Source organism: Camelina sativa, chromosome 7, assembly GCF_000633955.1.
Source record: "Camelina sativa cultivar DH55 chromosome 7, Cs, whole genome shotgun sequence".
NCBI classification, from domain to species: Eukaryota; Viridiplantae; Streptophyta; class Magnoliopsida; order Brassicales; family Brassicaceae; genus Camelina; species Camelina sativa.
In genome coordinates, this window is record NC_025691.1 from 26,828,755 (window position 1) to 26,848,140 (window position 19,386).

Consider the following 19,386-nt stretch of genomic DNA (forward strand, 5'->3'; position numbering starts at 1 on the left):
AAAGGTTTTTTTTTTTTTTTTTTTTTTTTTGTGGTTTTCACTATATATCATCTCTCTTCACTCTGCATTTTTGGTTTGTGACGTCGTTTGTCACAACCAAACTGTATCGACATGGTAAGTTAGAATATGAGATATTGTAGAACTTAGATAATCAATTTCTCCTTTTCTTAGTGGAAACTGAGGAATTTTGAAAAGTAGGCTATGATCTTGATTATAATACACATAGGTAAAAAAAATACGATAGTAAGAATGATTTTATCTATGAAATTGACAAAAAAAAAAAAAAACAACAACGTTGTAAAATAAAGAGCAGATTCACAATGTCGACACGCCAATGTCCTCATGAGTGGGCTTCTGTGGGTTCAAAACCGAATTTCTTGGTGTTGGGCTACAATGTTCACCGTCAAAGTCGCTAGCATCTGTGGTAGAGACAATTTGGGAATGTTGTGTACTAGTGTATCTATTAGAATCATCAACGTTGTAGATATACACTTGTTTTACTTTAAAAAAATAATTAGGAGGTCATAGGTCGAGGCTCATACATTTTCATATATTCGGGACATGTTTCAATAATTTGTGTTTATACCAACTCCCACACAATGTTGTGACATTTTAAAAAAAAGCTTTAGGCTATTGTTCCAACCGAGTGGGTGACCTCTCTATTTTATTTTGAGATTTAGTTTTGATGTTTATTTTTTTTTGCAATTATGTTTATTAGTACCATAAGATTCCATTAGGAGTTAAGCTTTTGGTATTAGAAGTAGGATCCTAATGTACTTTTACCGTATGGTGGTTTTTGAATGAATAAAAAACATAAGGAAAAAAAAAGGAATGGAAACAATAATGGTGTCATAAAAAAAGATTAAAATTCTTAACTTCAAGTTTTATGTGAGGTTTAAATTTGAGACTTTAGAGATCCTTCGGACTAGAGAAAGAAGGTAACTCGTCGGATCGCGACACACCGACCGACCACCTTTGACTGGTTCATCAAAAACGTGTCCGGTTTTATGGTTAAGCCGTCAAGATTCAATGATTTAAAGGCTTTAACAACTTTTTAGAAAAAACGGACCAAGACGACATTTTCACATTCCTCTTTTTTTTTCTCCATTAATTTAAATATTATGTTAATTCTCACTAAGATACTTTCTCAGTTTAATTAAATTAAAAGAAAATTTTATATTTCTGACATGTTCTTCTTCTGTGTAACGTATGGTATGGATACAGAAGAAGAATAATCGGAGAGAATGCTTCCGACTTCCTCCGACCACGACGCTGGCACTATAACATTGGTACACAACACACACATGACATTTGTAATGAAACTTTATTACCAAAAAAAAAATAAAAAAATAAAAAAAAATCTTTTTACCAAAATAAGACCGAGGTTTGCTCCCACCCATGATCTCTCCAAAAGCAGATTCATTTGTAGCACGTTCTTTCCTCAATTTCTGAATTTTTGATTTACAACCAAATTAGACCTTTAAAGTTTTCTTTTGTGGGTCTATCTAAATTTTTTCTCTTTCTTTCTCGGGAAATTTTCACATATTAAGATCTAGAGAGAGAGAGAGGGAGAGAGATAAAAAAGGGTTCACACACACACAAAAAAGTTCCAAGCTTTTTTCTTTTTTTTTTTTCTCTCTGTCTCTGTTTTTCTGGGAATTTGAATGAATAGGATCAGAAGAAGAAAAGAGCTGAGAAAAGATTAAAACTTTGCGACGATGCTGCAGAGAGCTGCGAGTAATGCGTATTCATGGTGGTGGGCGAGTCATATCCGTACCAAACAATCTAAATGGCTCGAACAAAACCTTCAAGGTCTCTCCTTTTTTTTTTTTTTTATCCCATCCATCTCTTTATATATATATATATATATGTGTGTGTTTGATCGTCTGGTTTTATAATAAAGTTGACATCTTTCTGATCTTTGATCTAAAAAGGATCTTTGTATAATTTTGAAAATATGATGGAATTTTACAGATATTGAGGAAAAGGTGCAATACGTGTTGAAGCTATTACAAGAAGATGGCGATTCGTTTGCGAAGCGTGCGGAGATGTATTACAAGAAGCGACCTGAGCTCATTAGCTTCGTTGAAGAATCTTACAGAGCTTACAGAGCTTTAGCTGAGCGTTATGATCATATCTCTACAGAGCTTCAAAACGCTAACACGACCATCGCCTCTGTTTTTCCTGACCAAGTCCCAAACTTTGCAATGGATGATGATGATGGTGACTCCATGTCTAAATTCTCCAAAAGATCATCGAATGCTTCTTCTGGTGCTAATGTCCCCAATGTTCCTAAATTGCCTGTTAAGGATTTGAAGACCGCTGTTAAAGTGGCTACAAAGAAGCTTCAGCCTAGGAAGTCTATGAAGTATACTGGTGGTTCTACCAATGTGGTTGTTAAGAGCTCGGGTTTGAGCAAGCCTGAGGCTATGGGGGAGATTGATAAGTTGCAGAAAGAGATTTTGTCCTTGCAGACGGAGAAGGAGTTTGTCAAGAGCTCTTACGAGATTGGTTTGTCTAAGTATTGGGAGTTTGAAAAAGGTATCAAGGAGAAACAAGAGAGGATCTGTGGTTTGCAGGATGAGTTTGGTGAGAGTGTTGCTATTGAAGACGATGAAGCTCGGAAACTGATGACCGAGACTGCGATTAAGTCATGTCAGGAGAAGCTAGTGGAGTTGCAGGAGAAGCAAGAGAGGTCTTATGAAGAAGCTAGAGAGGAGCATGTCAAGATTAAGGAGTCTAAAGAGAAGCTAAGATCTATGGCTAGCCAGTTTCTAGGTGACGAGAGTGCCTTTGCGAAAGACGATGGTGATGAGGTTAGAAGAACAGAAGAGTTGGAGCATGAGATCAAAGAGATGTCTAGGAAGAAGAAAGAGTTGGAATCTGTAAAAGAGAAGATTAGAGAACATTTTGAGTCTGGTGTGAATTCCTCGGACAATGCGACAGAGATGGCTGAGAAAGTCGATGAGCTCGTGAACAAAGTGATTACCTTGGAGAGTGCAGTTTCCTCGCAAACTGCTTTGATACAGAGACTAAGAAACGAGACCAACGGTCTCCAGACACAAATCAGTACTCTTGAAACCGACAAGGCGTTGTTAGCAGACGACAAGAGTGATCTGAGGAACAAGCTCAAGGAAATGGAGGAGAAACTCAAGGCATTGCAGGATTTGGACAGAAATGTTTTGGACAAGAGTAGCAATCTGCAGACATCTTTTGATGAAGCTTGTCATAATCTCGATAACCTCTCTGGTGGGAAGCTGCACGATGTGAAGCTAGAGAGCGAGTCTGATAACTTGACCATGAATATAGAACAGGATAAAGATTTGGAAGCTGAGGAGAGGAAATGTGATGTTAGTGAAGAGACAGAGGAACATCTAATGGCCAAGGAGAAGAAAGGAATAGCCGAGAAGAGTGTAAAATTTGAACAGACCCGCGATGCGACAATAGAAGCAGAAGATGCAACCATTTCAGAAGCTGTTTTGGAATCTACTGAAAAAGAAGATTCGGATTTAGAGAAGCAAGCTGCATCTGACAAGACAGATTCTGTTGTTGATAATGTTTTGGAGAAAGAAGCTGCATCTGATAAGACAGAGTCTGTTCCGGATAATGTTTTCGAGAAGCAGACATCTTCTAAAGAAGAGGATCAAAAGGAGCAAGATGAACCGGACTGGAAAGAGATGTTCATGAAGGGAATGGAAAATAGGGAAAAGCATTTGCTTACGGAGTACACAACTATTCTCAGGAACTACAAGGATATGAAGAAAACTTTGGATGACACGAAATCAAAGATGAAGACAGAGAACGCAACAAAAGATGATGAGATCAAGCTACTAAGAGAGAAGATGAGCCTCCTGCAGAAGGGTCTTGGAGACAGTAACGACTTGTTGGAAAACCAGATGTCAAACGACGACTATTCCATAGGGTTCATGGCTACAGAAAACGAGAACATGTCTCTGGTTGAGGAACAGTTCAGGTTGAATATTGATGAGCTTCTTGAAGAGAATTTGGATTTCTGGTTACGGTTCAGCACAGCATTTGGACAGATACAAAGCTACGACACTTCAATAGAAGATCTACAAGCCGAGATATCAAAGCTCGAGCAAAGGAAAAAGCAAGATGGAAGCAGCACAGCGAAATATGCACTGAGATCAGATGTTCGACCACTTTATGTACATTTGAGGGAAATAAACACAGACCTGGGTCTTTGGCTGGAGAAAGGTGCATCCTTGAAAGAGGAACTGAAATCTAGATTCGAGTCCTTGTGCAATATACAGGATGAGATAACAAAAGCCCTGAAAGCAAGTGCTGAAGACGATGATTTCAGATTCACGAGCTATCAAGCTGCTAAGTTTCAAGGTGAGGTGTTGAACATGAAGCAGGAAAACAACAAAGTGGCAGACGAGTTACAGGCCGGGTTAGATCACATCACCATGCTTCAATTCGAGGTTGACAAGACTCTAGGAAAGCTGAGCGAGGAGTTTGCTCTAACAGGTTCAAAGAAATCTGATCTTGATCTCCAGCATTCGGATAGTCGCTCAAGAGTGCCCTTAAGGTCATTCATCTTTGGCTCCAAACAGAAGAGAGCAAAGCCATCCATATTCTCCTGCATGCATCCCTCACTATATAGAAAGATGAAGACTTCTACATAGGTAACATTTACATAATATATACTACATGCCATCCAGAGAGTTAATTGATTCATATACTGTAATTTATCAGATTCATGGAGGATTTGCGAGATTGAAACAATAGTTTTGTGTGTTGTTTTTTTTTATATCCTTTTTTGAGTATTGTAGATTGATTGTTCACAGTTTGTAACTGGGAAGCAAGAGGAATGTCTTCAGGCTTTTTACATTTTATTTTTCTTCATAAAAGTTTGTATGTTCAGAACCATTACAAGAAAACAGAGTTTGTAATTTTATGTATTTTTCCATCATGGCACAAAATTAGACAATAGTTTTCCAACAATCTTACGAGAAATGCTAGGACTGTAAGAGCCATTATGTCCCACTAAACCCAAGAGTATACTCAGACTGAACTTTTCATTCTGAAACAGTAACGCAATAGATGATTTTCAGAGAAGGCAACAGTTCTGCAACAATCCAATGAGAGACTATACTAAGAGCCATTAGTTCTCAAAAACTCTGTGTGAAACTAAAATCAGACAGACATTTCATTTAGACAGATGAGAAATCATATTATTTGCATTCTGAAACAGTTACACGAGTTGATTTCATCAGAAAACAAGCTTCATAACCAATTTTACAAGAAAAAAAGAGGCATACTCAATAAATTACTGAAAAGAAATGTTATGTTTTTATATACGAGATAGTGTATTTTAAGTCTCGAATGAAATTTCAGAGACTACCTTAGCCCCTCTTCCTTTAGCCATGTATAGACCTACATGGTGCATCAAATCCTGACACGGAGAAAAGAATTACAACAGAAGAATAAGAAGATGAACCAATTCAAAAGTGTCAAGTCACTAGAAAAAAATGCTGAATTTAGAAGCATCAAACCCTTTCTAATAATACCTGCGGATGAGCCTGAGCGCCTTTGATGTCTTTAGCAACATGAAGAGGAAGGTCAAAAGTAGCACAGCCACGCGAATACACCACCACATCTTCTAGAGGACTAAGAACACCGTGGTTTCGAGCAGAGAGCGCAGCAGCCACAAAATCAAACACACATATGTCCGTACATATACCTACAACCAGAATCTTTAGATCCCCCAAACAGAGTTGAGTTCAAGTAAGTTGAAGATATGTCTAAAAAACTTGTTCAACATAACTAAACAGATCATCAAGAAAAAGAAAAACTTACAACTTTGATCTGTGTTTCCTTAACCCAATCAACAAAAACATTAGAACCATCTTTCTCCATCGAACCCACAAACCCATTAACACAATCCTTCCTCCTAAGAGTGACACAATCCTCACTTTCAAGCCACTGGAGAGCTGATTCATTAGCCAGAAGAAGAAGAAATCAAGACAAAGTCTTAAACTAGTTAATAGAATCCTAACCAAAAAAAAGACATTGAAAGAGCTAAAGAGTACCAGGAACAAGTTTAGATTCCTCAGTTCCTATAATACAATGAGGAGGATAAGGGACCTCAGGTATATCAGGATGATGAGAGTCAATAAACGCAAAAACCGGCCAATTCCGATCACAGAAGTCTCTAGCAAGCTTTGCACTTTCCTCTACCATCTTCGATATCTGTTCATTAGGCTGTGTTGGAGCCTGCAAAAAAAGTCAAAACAACTTAGACTGAGGGAAAGCAAAATATCACAAACACTTGGGAAGACATTAAGAAACAACTCAAAGTTACAAACTTTAGATCAGATTAAAGAAAGATCAAAAGAGTTTATTAATAAACCAAACCATATTGCCTGAGCCAACTGTGCAGAAGCCATTAACAACGTCAACGATGACAAGACCAACGCTCGAGTCTCGATTCAAAACAAGAGATTCTTTTTCGTCCAGTGGAATCTCCTTCTTCAGATGATCTAGTATCGTTTCATAATTCGCCATATCGATACGGGTCTACGTCTAGAAGAGGCGATTGAGAAAACTGAGATCAAAATTGTCTAAAGTAGAAGAGACATATGAAACAAGTTGGTCTTGGTCGTTTGTTTCGTCTGTAAGGATAATATTTAGATATTATTAATAATGTTGCTATTGCAATTGACTAATATCTTTCGATTTCCTAGGAAAAAAATTAAGGAGGACTATATATGATTAATCCCTTCACGATTTTCTTAAATAGTCAAGGGTCCTTCTTACAGCCTGAGTGACTATGACAAACTTTTAAAGGCAAAGATGTATATGAAACCAAAGAATATCTCCGCATCACAATCGATGCTTCATGCATGGTTAGCTTTTGGAACGGAAAGAGTGAAATTTGTATGTACCAAATATGTTAATAATGGTGACTGGAGGTGATTTCTTTGGTTGCCCATAGATACTCCTGTAACTGTCGAATTTGTGAGTAAATCCGCTGTTGTTATTGCGTTTTTGTGTTAGTTTGGGGAGAAGCTGTAAACGCCTTATAAGAAGGTTTCTAAAATTGATCTCTGTTAGAGTTTGTTCGTGGCAACTAGGATGGGATTCCAACTCTTTGGAATTGTGGAAATCATGCAAATTTTTAAGTTTAGTATTTTGGAATCGGTGTTTTTTTTTTTTGTTTTGTTTTGAATTTACATTTTTTATTTAACTATTTTGTTGTTATCTGTTTATTTTATAAATTTTGGTATTTTCTGCTCCTTTTATTCCTCATAACTTCAGTCACAAATTTAAAAATAGTATAAAACATCACCTTTTATTAAAAAAATGTTAAAAACAAAAAAAAAAAGTAAAATGTGGGTAATATTGTTTACCGTATACGGTATACTGTAATTAAATATGGTACTGTTTTTTTTTTTGGTCAATAAATATGTTAATGTTATGAACTTATGATAGTCAAGCGGTGACTTTGACAAACTTGTAAAAAGACAAAGATAGAGATGGAACAAAGCTCCACGTGGCAATCAATGTTTCCATGTAATGGTTAGCTTTTGGCCACATATATGGTTCCATATTTGAAAATTCTACTTTTAGTATACACCACACATCTTACCATCCTAACTTAATCCCAGCTGTTCATCTTACCTACGAAGGGAGATTACATTCTATTTTCACAGTCAAATATAATAATAAACTTATTCTGTAAGCAAAAAAAAAAATATCTTTCCGCTTTTTCTATAAAACAAGACTTCAGTTCTGTAGTCCGATTATAACAAAGTAACAATGACAGACTTGACAGACAACAACAATGGAGATGGAACAAAGCTCCACGTGGCCATGTTGCCATGGTTAGCCTTTGGTCACATGGTTCCATATTTTGAGCTCTCTAAGCTCATCGCTCAAAAGGGTCACACCGTCTCTTTCATCTCCACTCCACGTAACATCGACCGCCTCCTCCCACGGTTGCCGAAGAATCTCTCCTCTGCCATTAACTTCGTCAGGCTCCCACTTCCCGTCGTCGGCGACAACAAACTCCCAGAGGACGGCGAAGCCACCACCGACGTCCCTTTTGAACTCATCTCTTACTTGAAGATCGCTTTCGACGGGTTGAAATCTCCGGTGACGGAGTTTCTTGAATCTTCCAAACCAGACTGGGTTCTTCAAGATTTCGCGGCGTACTGGCTTCCTCCGATCTCTCGCCGCCTCGGAATCAAGACCGGTTTCTTAAGCGCTTTCAACGGCGCCACTCTCGGGATTCTGAAACCGCCGGGGTTCGAAGAGTACCGCACTTGTCCGGCGGATTTCATGAAGCCGCCTAAGTGGGTTCCGTTCGAAACTCCGGTGGCTTTCAAGTTATTCGAGTGCCGGTACATTTTTCATGGATTCATGGCGGAGACCACCGAAGGAAATGTCCCCGACATCCACCGTGTCGGCGGCGTGATCGACGGCTGTGACGCCATCTTCGTACGGAGCTGTTACGAGTACGAAGCTGAGTGGCTAGGAATGATACAAGATCTTCACCGTAAACCGGTTATCCCGGTGGGAGTCTTACCACCTAAAATGGAAGAAAAGTTCGAAGACACCGACACGTGGCTGACTGTTAAGAAGTGGTTGGACTCACGGAAAGCTAAATCCGTTGTCTACATAGCTTTCGGTTCAGAAGCTAAACCGAGTCAAACGGAGCTGAATGCGATCGCTCTCGGTTTAGAGCTTTCCGGTTTACCTTTCTTCTGGGTGTTAAAGACTCGTCGTGGTCCGTGGGATACCGAACCGGTCGAGCTTCCGGAAGGATTCGAAGAGCGCACGGCGGATAGAGGAATGGTGTGGAGAGGTTGGGTTGAGCAATTGAGAACATTGAGCCATGAGTCGATCGGTGTGGTTCTGACTCATCCCGGTTGGGGAACAGTAATTGAAGCTATTCGGTTTTCTAAACCGATGGCAATGCTGGTTTTTGTGTACGACCAAGGATTAAATGCAAGAGTCATCGAGCAGAAGAAAATTGGGTATATGATCCCTCGGGATGAGACAGAAGGTTTCTTTACCAAAGAAAGTGTTGCCAAGTCACTAAAACTGGTCATGGAGGAAGAAGAAGGGAAGGTTTATAGAGAGAATGTGAAGGACATGAAGGGAGTGTTTGGAGACATGGATAGACAAGATCGTTATGTGGACTCATTCTTGGATTATCTTGTTGCTCATCGTTAATTTTGAGCATGCATGGAGTCTTTGATCCAAATGGCAGGGTCCGTTGAATGAATATTGATAACGATTTGTTCTAGTGTTGTTAAGATGAGCAATGAATATTATTATATTATCATGTTTTTAAATGGTCCAAGTTTTATTAATGCTGAATGTTATGACTTATGAAGGGTACTACATATAGACTGTCAAGTATATTGAAACCAGATCAGTGGTAAAAGAACTGTCCAATTTGATTTTGATATGGATCGGACCACAATTCGTGATATATCAAAGCCGCACTAGTTTATCTTCCATTTCGTTTTCATCAAGACCAACGTAACTTGTCATTTCAAAGTGCACCTATAATTCATTCGAATCACCAATTGTGGTATCAAAGACTATATATAAAAAAGAATGTTCATCCTCACCACCTCCATCTCCACATTCAAGTTATTCTTCCAAAAATGTTTTATTTGGTGTCTCTTTTTAAAATGTCTTCTTCGATTACCTAATTTCAAAAATATTTCTTCATTATTAAATCTGAAAAATTTATTAAGTTTTATAAGATTTATAGGATACTTCTGGATGCCATTGGGAAACTAAATCCAAGTATTTGTAAGGTTTTATAAAGTATTTATAAGATATTTGTAAGGTATTTATTTTGGTCTAACTAATCGCTGAAAGCCGGTCCAATGTAATTCAATGCTTACAGCAAAGTAAAATGTGATGTCTTAATTTTTTTTTGTGCTTGTAAAGAAAAAAAAAATTTAATTAGTTTCTTAACAAAATTGAAAAAATAAAAATATGACCAAAAAAAAACTAGATTTTAGAATGAGAAAAAAACATAGAAACAAAAAGAATTCAAATCAAAACATAAACACCAGTTTATTATCACGTGAGATAAGAAGATAAATGAACAAAGATTGAATGAAGATAAAAGAGAAACTGATTCAAAAATGGTTGAGAAGACTCAGAAGAGACAGCCAAATTTTGTAAAAAGTTTAAGGTGATTGCCAATGGCGATGGAAGTAAGATAGGTGAGACGTCGCTTAAAACAGCTAACTGGTATGACTCGAACCACCAAAGTGAGATACAGAAGCAAGACACCTAACAACTACACTACCGCATACTTCTTGAACTGATACACTATAATCTGCTGATTAAAGCAGCTGCTTGTTGGGCTTTTGCTCCGGGCCGACCATGGAGCGCTAGCTGCTAATCAAACAGTTGGAATGGATCTAACGGAAAAAAAAAAAAAATTAGAGATTAATCGGAATTACGTCTTTGACAAAGATGTCAACTCTTGGATAAGGGTATCTTCCAAATTTTATTTCAGTTCCCTTCTTCGGTAATGGTTTGACGTCTCTGGAATATACTATCGACAATTCTTCAAGGTTTTTTATGATAAATGTGAAGAAAATTTCAACCTTATGATGGTTTGAGAAATATTCAAGACATTTCTAAACATACTATACTATTGCCTTGGTGAATTTTTTGACATATCTGGAAATCTTGGAACTATTTATTTTTAAATAATTTTCGTAAAGGTCCTTCCAAAGTGGCGCTTCAAATTCAATCAGATACAAGTGAGTGGTGGAAAACTACAAATACTAATTGTATTCTCTCTTCTTCACACGCAAACAATTATGATCTTTCTTGGACTCGACCTCCTACAATTTTAGTAGAATGCAATTATGATATTGGGTTTAATGCTCGTACACATCAGGTCATAAGAAGTTAGATCTTACGATTTTGTTAAGAAGTGTTGGGTTTCTGTTAGACTACGCTCGACACATTAGGCTGAAGGTGAAACTTTACTTTTTTTCTATGCAACAATCATGGTCTAAGGATTCTATTGCGGTTTAATTTGAAGGCGATTGTGAAGTTTTGATATGTTTTTATTTTCTTTTAGATAAAAGAATGATCATATTTGTTTTCTTATCAATATAAAAAACAATTACAATAGTAAATAAAATAAAATAAGAAGAAAATAGAATATTTATTTCTGGACAGAAAAAATCCGTCGCGCCCTATATATGTCATGTATATTTTATTTCATAACCATGATTTAAATAATAATTTATCCATTTGATATTTTTTATTTTAGTCCAACCGATAAGAAATAGGTAGAAGATTCGGATGGGATACTCGTACTTCATGTATTTTTTGTTTGAATATTTAATTTTTACAAATTAGTGGACATTATACAAAATTTTCTTTATATTTCTCCAAAGTTATCTATCAAACATAAAATAGATAATTTTCCTGTGAACACAGTTCTTTATTAATTGTATATATTTGCCTCTGAGTTATACATATATTTATTCTATTTTAAATGACATTTCATGTAATAATCTCTAATTCTATCTATTCTCTATTAAAAATACTTTCCTTTTAATAATATAAATGTTATTTTCTAATATAAAATAATTTTATTTTACATTATTTTCAGCATCATTAACGAAGTATAGTAAATGACGTTTTAGAGTTTATTGGTTTACACATAATCTATATTTTCCTTAGTTTTAGCCAATCTTGTAGCTTTAAATTTGAAGGTATAACCCAAAAATTTTAATTTTTTTTTGCATGTGTTTACATTGTTTTTTGATGTTTTCAGTGAGATTGTTTTGTTTTTACAACAATGTTGTTTTTTTATTATATAAAACAATTTTATAGTACATTGTTTTTTTCAGCATTATTAACGGAGTAATGACGTTTTAGAGTTTTTGGTTTAGACTTTAGAATGAATCTATATATTCAGATGTAAAAAAAAAAATATATGTAGTTGTAGCCAGCCTTGTAGGTATTGTTGTAGGTATATAGTATAGATATGACAAACCAATTAAATCTATAACAATTAAATATGACAAACTTTTACATGCATGGATAGCATTTGGCCACATGATTCCATATGTGAAACTCAAGATAGTTTCAGTAGTATGCACCACACATCTTACCTACCACGGGAGGTACTATTTTCACAATCATATATACAAATAAACTTATTTATGCTTCCTCGAAACGAAGATCTAGTTCTGTAGTTGAGCGATTATAACAAAGTAACAATGCCAAACTTAGAAGACAACAATGGAGATGGAGCAAAGCTCCACGTGGCCATGTTCCCATTCTTAGCCTTTGGTCACATGGTTCCATACTTGGAGCTCTCTAAGCTCATCGCTGAAAAGGGCCACACCGTCTCTTTCATCTCCACTCCACGTAACATCGATCGCCTCCTCCCACGGTTGCCGGAGAATCTCTCCTCCGCCATTAACTTCGTCAAGCTTCCACTTCCCGTCGTCGGCGACAACAAACTCCCGGAGGACGGCGAAGCCACCACCGACTTGCCTGTTGAACTTATCTCTTACTTAAAAATCGCTTACGACGGGTTGAAGTCTCCGGTGACGAAGTTTCTTGAATCTGCCAAACCAGACTGGGTTCTTCAAGATTTCGCGGCGTATTGGCTTCCTCCGATCTCTCGCAGCCTTGGAATCAAGACAGGTTTCTTAAGCGCTTACAACGGCGCGACGCTCGGGATTCTGAAACCGCCGGGGTTCGAAGAGTACCGTACTTGTCCGGCGGATTTCATGAAGCCGCCTAAGTGGGTTCCGTTCGAAACTCCGGTGGCTTTCAAGTTATTCGAGTGCCGGTACATTTTTCATGGATTCATGGCGGAGACCACCGAAGGAAACGTCCCCGACATCCACCGTGTCGGCGGCGTGATCGACGGCTGTGACGCCATCTTCGTACGGAGCTGTTACGAGTATGAAGCTGAGTGGCTAGGAATGATACAAGATCTTCACCGGAAACCTGTTATACCGGTGGGCGTTTTACCACCTAAAATGGAAGAAAAGTTTGAAGACACCGACACGTGGCTGACTGTTAAGAAGTGGTTGGACTCCCGGAAAACTAAATCCGTTGTTTACGTAGCTTTCGGTTCAGAAGCTAAACCGAGTCAAACGGAGCTGAATGAGATCGCTCTCGGTTTAGAGCTTTCCGGTTTACCTTTCTTTTGGGTGTTAAGGACTCGTCGTGGTTCGGGGGATACCGAACCAGTTGAGCTTCCGGAAGGGTTCGAAGAGCGTACGGCGGGTAGAGGAATGGTGTGGAGAGGTTGGGTTGAGCAATTAAGAACACTGAGCCATGATTCCATCGGTTTGGCCCTGACTCATCCCGGATGGGGAACGATAATCGAAGCTATCAGGTTTTCTAAACCGATGGCAGTACTGGTTTTTCTGAACGACCAAGGATTGAATGCTAGAGTCATCGAGCAGAAGAAAATTGGGTATATGATCCCTCGGGATGAGACAGAAGGTTTCTTTACCAAAGAAAGTGTTGCCAAGTCACTAAAACTGGTCATGGAGGAAGAAGAAGGGAAGGTTTATAGAGAGAATGTGAAGGACATGAAGGGAGTGTTTGGAGACATGGATAGACAAGATCGTTATGTGGACTCATTCTTGGATTATCTTGTTGCTCATCGTTAAATATTGTTATCATGTTTTAAATGGTCAGGTTTTATTAATTGTTGTATCAAGAATCTATCCAAAATTGGTGGATCACGAATTGTGGTATTGGATTTTCTTTTAAGAGTAATTCCTCAAAATACCACATTTTAAGTTTTTTCTTTTTTTCTTAAGACCATACTTCATTTTTTTTCAAAAATACACAAAAATTTTACTTTTCAAAAATATTACAAACATAAAAAACTGATTTTAAAAAGTGTATAATTTGTCTTTTAGGCTTGGGTTGATAATTTTAAATTTTAGGGTATAGTTTTTAGGAGTAGATTTTAGTGTTTAGGATTTAGTGATTAGTTTTTAATATTAAAACTTTAGTTCATTTTTGTGTTATTTTTGGAAATAATACATTTTACTGATATTTTTAGGAAAAAACTAAAAATTATATATATTTTCAAAAAACTTATTTTGATGGTATTAATGAGAATTGTTCATTTTTAATTCAATACTTCACACATTAGAAAAAAAATTCAGAAATTATTAAATTGTTGATAGAAAAATAGGAAATTAACCAAATTTTTTAATCTTACCGCTACAACAAAAAATTTACAGCCACAGCTCAATCTTTTTTTTTTTTTTTTTTTGTCATCACAGCTCAATCAATCAGCTTATATGTTTTGAAAAGAATAGAACATATCCATAAGAATAAACCCTTAAAAGGAAGAAAAAAAAACATATCCACCACAAGGATGTCCAAAACTTTGATTTAGTTAGAAAGAAAAGTCACTTGGACGGAACATGTTCCAGTTGTGTTGTCGGAAAGTGTTTAAGATTTTCAGCAAACCTTGAATACAGGACCAACCGAACAAACCAAAACAAAATGGTCGGAGACCGAACTATATAAATCGAAACAATAATATACTAGCTCATCAAGAGTCTTTGACTTTTATTTATTTTATACTATACTTTTAGTTAATCATTGATTGTAGTATTAAAGAGTGATCTTCTTTGTGATTAAGAACACAATCTCCGATTTCCTATTTTCTCTTGTTTGTGGGAAAATCCATTATTCCAAACTTTATGTACCATTTTCCTATTTAAGAAAATAATATTTAACAGAATAAGTACACATTTACTTAAGAAAACATTTGCGATTTGTAACCATATCAATTTGCGTATATGTTACCAGACACTACAGATATCAAAATCTCCTATATAATAAAACAAAAGTACACAACATCGTTTTGTAGACTATATAATTTTAATAATTTGGTTACAAATAGGTTATATATTAAGTTTTATATTATTTGTATAGTCTGGATTTATTGTTTCTAAAAATTTTAAAGAGAATATTCTAAAAAATCATTTGATATCATCTAACTTACCATATTAATTTCTTTTATTAAATTATTCAACAAATAATTTTTTTTGATATCTAACTTAACATATTTATATGTTAATTATCATTATACTTCACCTCTCATTTTTATATATGAGTCTACTTTGTGAAACAAATAAATTATCATATTATTTATTATAATTAAAAAATAGTTTTATTTCTGGATATACCATAAGTTGAATTTTCAAAAACAAATATTAATTATTCAATCTATAAAATATTCAAGTTTTAGTAATATTATTCTTTATAAATAATATCTATTGAATTAAAAAATTTACTGAGTAACAGGTCAAAATTTAAATATTTAAATTCAATTTCATACTTTTTGTTGAATTGTATAATTTTATATAATATAATAAACTTTAAATAATTTATTTTGAAATATTTTTAAAATATTGAAACTTGATACAAAAGTTAGAAACTATAAACACTCTAAATTGGTTTGTTATATCAATATCAATAATATGTCACTATAATGTGAAAGAATTTCAAAAAACCAAGTATATTAAAACAAAAAGTATAACAATATATTAAATTACTTATAATATAATAACTGCTTTTTAAAAACCAAATTCACAAAATCATATCTTATAATCACATTCAAGTCATGATGTAGAATATACATTGTTGAAATAACTCCACGTACATAAACTAATAAAACATATTAAAATATTATTTTAAAATAGAAAATATACAAAATTTTGTATAAAAATAAAATTTAACCAGTGTTATAGCACGGGTACTTATTTAGAATCATTAACAATATAAAAGTTACAAAATGAGTATATTTTTTCAAGTCATCATATTTAGCATATGATTTTATTCCATAATATTTTATCCAAAAAAACTTTTAAAAATAATCACATAAATTATATTTTATATAATAATTACAATATAAATAAAATAAATTTCAACCTGTGCTCTAGCATGGGTCTTAATCTAGTAAAGTTTTTTAAAATGTAGTATATAAAAGCATTAATGTATACAGGAATCAAAATCTACCAATAGAATAATTATGTTTATGATTTCTACAGTGTTCTAAACTTTTTATATAAACAAAACACTAAATTAGAAATATTTTATCTAGAAACTTCAAATTTTTTGAAAAATGGATACTGAAAAAAAAATCCAAATATCTAACTTTTTGTTCTAGTGTTGGTTGTATTGTCCAAATAGACTAATTGCAATAAAAAGGTGTAGCGGGTTCACTAATTCTCTCCGCAATCACCTGCAAACGGCTACGGCATCTGACAAAACGTTTCCGTTTGCGTTTGCGTTTGCGTTTAAAATACTAAACTCGCAATCGCCCAAGTGAATGTTTCACCATTAAAAATCACAAATTTACGATTTGTCAAAACCCTTTTGTCCCATAATTAGCCATTTCCTTTTATAAAGAAAGAGACTTGAGAGATAAAATCTCTGCAAGAATCGTGGGAGAGATTCACGCCATCTCTGCAAAAAAAAAAAAAATCAAATTTTTTACTAACTAAAGAAATAAAAATCTGATCTTTCTTTTGTTTTAAAGTGTTTTCTCGTTCCCGCTTACTCCACCACCGTCAGACTTTGAGAGAGGCGTTTTTTTTTTTGTTTCTCACTTAAATCACTTCCCGTAATGAACAAACGCCGTGGAGTAACAACCGCCGTGGCGAAACGCCGTCCGGTGATACACGTGTTACCAGATGAGACGGCGATACGAGTTGTCTGCCATGCGTCAGTAATCGGCGGCATAATCGGTCCGAACGGCTCCGTCGTATCGAAGCTCCGTCGCGAAACCGGTACTAAAATTCACTGCGAGTCTCCGGTTAACGGCTCCGACCACTGGGTTGTCTTCATCGTTGGTTCGACCGCGGTTGATAAAAGCGTTCTCTTGACTGACAGAGTCGGAGATTTCTCAGGAGGGGAACACGAAGATTGGGTGACTTGTGAGGTCTCCGCTGCTCAGTCGGCGTTGATTAGGGTTTTGGAGAGATCTTGGGTTGTTTTAGCGGCTAAAGATAGTGGCGGAGTTGTTGATGGTGAGGATGAAGAAGCTTGTTGTGGGATTTTGGCTGATCGGAATCAGATTGGTGCTGTTTTGGGTTTGGGTGGGAAGAATGTTGAGTGGATGCGGAGAGAGTCTGGTGCCATGATTAGGGTTTTGCCTCCTCCCATTTGTGGTACTAACACTGATGAACTCATTCAGGTATGTAAAGTTAAAGTCTTTAGCTTTTTGAAATACTTGTATTGGTAGATAAAGTTGATAAATTTGTTATGGTAGCTTTGGTTTTTTTTGATTTGTGAATGTCACTTGTTTGTGTATTAGATAACTGGAGATGTCTTGGCTGTGAAGAAGGCACTAGTTATGGTATCGACTTGTATTCAAAATAGTCCACCTCTCAACGGGTATCCACCGCCGCTTTGCAGCAAAGCTTATGAGTCGTCTACTGATGGAAACTTGGAGGATCCACATTCTGAGTTTTTCCCAAATCTGCATTCTTCGTTGCCTAATGCTTCAGAGACTGCTGAAGGAGATAGACATTTGCCTTCACTATATGAAGAAGAAGGAGACAGGAGGTTTCAAGTTTCGGAAAATACAGAAGGAAAAGTTGTGTTCAAGATGATCTACACAAGTGTTACAGTTGGAGGCATTATTGGGAAACAAGGAAGTATTGTCAGAGCTCTGCAGAATCAGTCAGGTGCTTCTATTTTGGTTGGAGCTCCTTTAAAAGTATCCGGTGAACGAGTTGTTACCATTTCCGCACGTGAGGTATAGGTTCTTCTACCCTCATGCTCGCTGCTACGTTATTATCTGAGTTTCTTTGTTGATATTTAGTCACGTTTTTGTTTGTTTAGAACCTTGAGTCACGGTACTCTCATGCACAAAACGCTCTGGCTCTTGTCTTCGCAAGATCTGTTGAGATTGATGTTGAGAAAGGTCGGCGTCCTAGATTGCACAATGGTCCTTTGGTGAAAGCTAAGTTGTTGGTACCATCACAGTTTGCTAATAGCTTAATCGAAAATAGAAACAGAGAAGCAATCATAGCGACTGGTGCTCATGTGCACATTCCAGTAGGCGACCAGATTTTAGAGAGGATCTCAGAAAACGAAGTGGTGATTGAGGTTAGTGTGTGTTTCTTGTAAACAGTGTAAGCTTTTTTTATCCCTCAGAGATTGAGCAATTAACCGAGACTTGCTCCTTTTTGATTCTCTTGACTGTTTTTAGATTAAGGGAGAGTATAGTCATGTACAAAAGACCTTGACTCAAGTTTCCTCCAAATTACGGGAAAACCTCTTGCCAAAGAAGGTCCTCGGAGAAATGAGAGCTAGAGATACTAATCCATATCTGCAACCATCACAACAAGTAAGTGTGTTTCTTTCCTCCAAGCTAGACTAAGAGTTTAACTGCTTCCATCTAATTCAACAAAAACACAGAACGTAAGCAGAGGTGATTCTCTCTCGGTATCAGATAGTGAACAAGAGTTGAAGATGGTCAGAAGCAGTGCAGAAGTAATGAAACCAGTGGATTCTTTAAAGCTAACCAAGGTATTTAAAGTTGTGGATGACTTGACACAGGGAATGAAACAGCTTCAAGTTTCTAGCAATGGAGATGACTATTTTTCACAACCACGGTCTGTTTTTGTTTTTTTGACTATTTTTTTCTTTTTCTGTGTTTTTACCAAGTCTCGATCCATTTTGTTAACAATATTCTCAGTCACTAAAACAGAGAGTTGGTTTTTGTTTTGAAGCAGAAGTAAAGGTGTATCTATGAGAAAAGTAACCTTGGAGTTAGTAGTCGAGAAAGATGCTCTTGGTTCACTCTATGGTAGAGATGGCAGCGGTCTGGATAATCTCTCACAGGTACATAATTCATACCTTCTCTTAATATATGCCCCTTTAGATGCTAGACAATGAAGTTGATGGCTTCTTGCAAACCAATAGATTTCAGGAGCCAAAGTAGATGTAAAGGATCCTAAAGGAGTTGAAGCTACGGTCTTAATCAGTGGGAATCCTGAGCAAACCCGCACAGCGATGTCTTTGATCGATTCAATCCTTGCTGATCAATGAGATTGCCTTTAGCAGCTACTTTTTGGGGTGTTTCGTTTTTGTCTTAGTTAACCAATATATATGGTAAAACTCCACCCTTTTGTGACTCGTTTTGAAAACTAGCAGTTGTCAGAAGTTTATAGAGTTACATAACCTTGGAATTTTTTTGTATTCGGTGATGAAAACGTTTCGAAGGTTAATGTAACTCTCAAATCAGATATATAAAAAAGTATCATCTCCTAATCCTAATCGTTAATTACGAAAGATCATTTCAAAGATTTTGTAAAGAACTACTCCCAACAGCTAAAAACAACACTCTCCCGGTCCACG

At 36.1% G+C, this 19,386-nt stretch overlaps 5 protein-coding genes across 6 annotated transcripts; 4 read left to right on the forward strand and 1 right to left on the reverse strand.

Moving 5' to 3' along the window:
* On the forward strand, positions 1,166 to 4,936 carry LOC104702791 (protein NETWORKED 2D-like). Its single transcript, XM_010418713.2, has 2 exons — positions 1,166 to 1,812; positions 1,975 to 4,936. The coding sequence occupies exons 1-2, from the start codon at positions 1,719 to 1,721 to the stop codon at positions 4,647 to 4,649; spliced, it is 2,769 nt and encodes a 922-aa protein (XP_010417015.1). The 5' UTR covers positions 1,166 to 1,718; the 3' UTR covers positions 4,650 to 4,936.
* Positions 5,172 to 6,665, reverse strand: LOC104702792 (nicotinamidase 1-like). Its single transcript, XM_010418714.2, has 5 exons — positions 6,382 to 6,665; positions 6,057 to 6,240; positions 5,824 to 5,957; positions 5,535 to 5,720; positions 5,172 to 5,419 (listed from the first exon to the last, which is right to left on the reverse strand). The coding sequence occupies exons 1-5, from the start codon at positions 6,529 to 6,531 to the stop codon at positions 5,339 to 5,341; spliced, it is 735 nt and encodes a 244-aa protein (XP_010417016.1). The 5' UTR covers positions 6,532 to 6,665; the 3' UTR covers positions 5,172 to 5,338.
* LOC104702793 (UDP-glycosyltransferase 91A1-like) lies at positions 7,725 to 9,361 on the forward strand. The gene has a single exon (XM_010418715.2). The coding sequence runs from the start codon at positions 7,786 to 7,788 to the stop codon at positions 9,202 to 9,204; it is 1,419 nt and encodes a 472-aa protein (XP_010417017.1). The 5' UTR covers positions 7,725 to 7,785; the 3' UTR covers positions 9,205 to 9,361.
* Positions 12,182 to 13,796, forward strand: LOC104704973 (UDP-glycosyltransferase 91A1-like). The gene has a single exon (XM_010420967.2). It carries the CDS (start codon positions 12,246 to 12,248, stop codon positions 13,659 to 13,661), a length of 1,416 nt encoding a protein of 471 aa, XP_010419269.1. The 5' UTR covers positions 12,182 to 12,245; the 3' UTR covers positions 13,662 to 13,796.
* Positions 16,416 to 19,280, forward strand: LOC104702795 (KH domain-containing protein HEN4-like). 2 transcript variants are annotated; one of them, XM_010418716.2, is made up of 7 exons: positions 16,416 to 17,215; positions 17,336 to 17,779; positions 17,866 to 18,132; positions 18,236 to 18,373; positions 18,445 to 18,641; positions 18,759 to 18,870; positions 18,952 to 19,280. In XM_010418716.2, exons 1-7 carry the CDS (start codon positions 16,646 to 16,648, stop codon positions 19,075 to 19,077), a joined length of 1,854 nt encoding a protein of 617 aa, XP_010417018.1. In that variant the 5' UTR covers positions 16,416 to 16,645; the 3' UTR covers positions 19,078 to 19,280. The 2 variants fall into 2 exon arrangements, with proteins under 2 accessions (XP_010417018.1, XP_010417019.1); XM_010418717.2 differs by having other exon boundaries at positions 18,762 to 18,870.

Excerpts from the sequence above, each read along its gene's own strand:
- LOC104702792 (XM_010418714.2), bottom strand. The coding sequence starts at position 6,531 with ATGGCGAATTATGAAACGATACTAGATCATCTGAAGAAGGAGATTCCA. Across the intron at positions 6,241-6,381 it reads CAGTTGGCTCAGGCAATATG|GCTCCAACACAGCCTAATGA; the intron begins GTTTGGTTTATT and ends CTTTTTTTGCAG. Across the intron at positions 5,721-5,823 it reads AGGAAACACAGATCAAAGTT|ATTCTGGTTGTAGGTATATG; the intron begins GTAAGTTTTTCT and ends GGGGATCTAAAG.
- LOC104702791 (XM_010418713.2), top strand. The coding sequence starts at position 1,719 with ATGCTGCAGAGAGCTGCGAGTAATGCGTATTCATGGTGGTGGGCGAGT. Across the intron at positions 1,813-1,974 it reads GCTCGAACAAAACCTTCAAG|ATATTGAGGAAAAGGTGCAA; the intron begins GTCTCTCCTTTT and ends GGAATTTTACAG.
- LOC104704973 (XM_010420967.2), top strand. The coding sequence starts at position 12,246 with ATGCCAAACTTAGAAGACAACAATGGAGATGGAGCAAAGCTCCACGTG.
- LOC104702793 (XM_010418715.2), top strand. The coding sequence starts at position 7,786 with ATGACAGACTTGACAGACAACAACAATGGAGATGGAACAAAGCTCCAC.
- LOC104702795 (XM_010418716.2), top strand. The coding sequence starts at position 16,646 with ATGAACAAACGCCGTGGAGTAACAACCGCCGTGGCGAAACGCCGTCCG. Across the intron at positions 18,642-18,758 it reads GACTATTTTTCACAACCACG|CAGAAGTAAAGGTGTATCTA; the intron begins GTCTGTTTTTGT and ends TTTGTTTTGAAG. Across the intron at positions 18,871-18,951 it reads GTCTGGATAATCTCTCACAG|ATTTCAGGAGCCAAAGTAGA; the intron begins GTACATAATTCA and ends GCAAACCAATAG.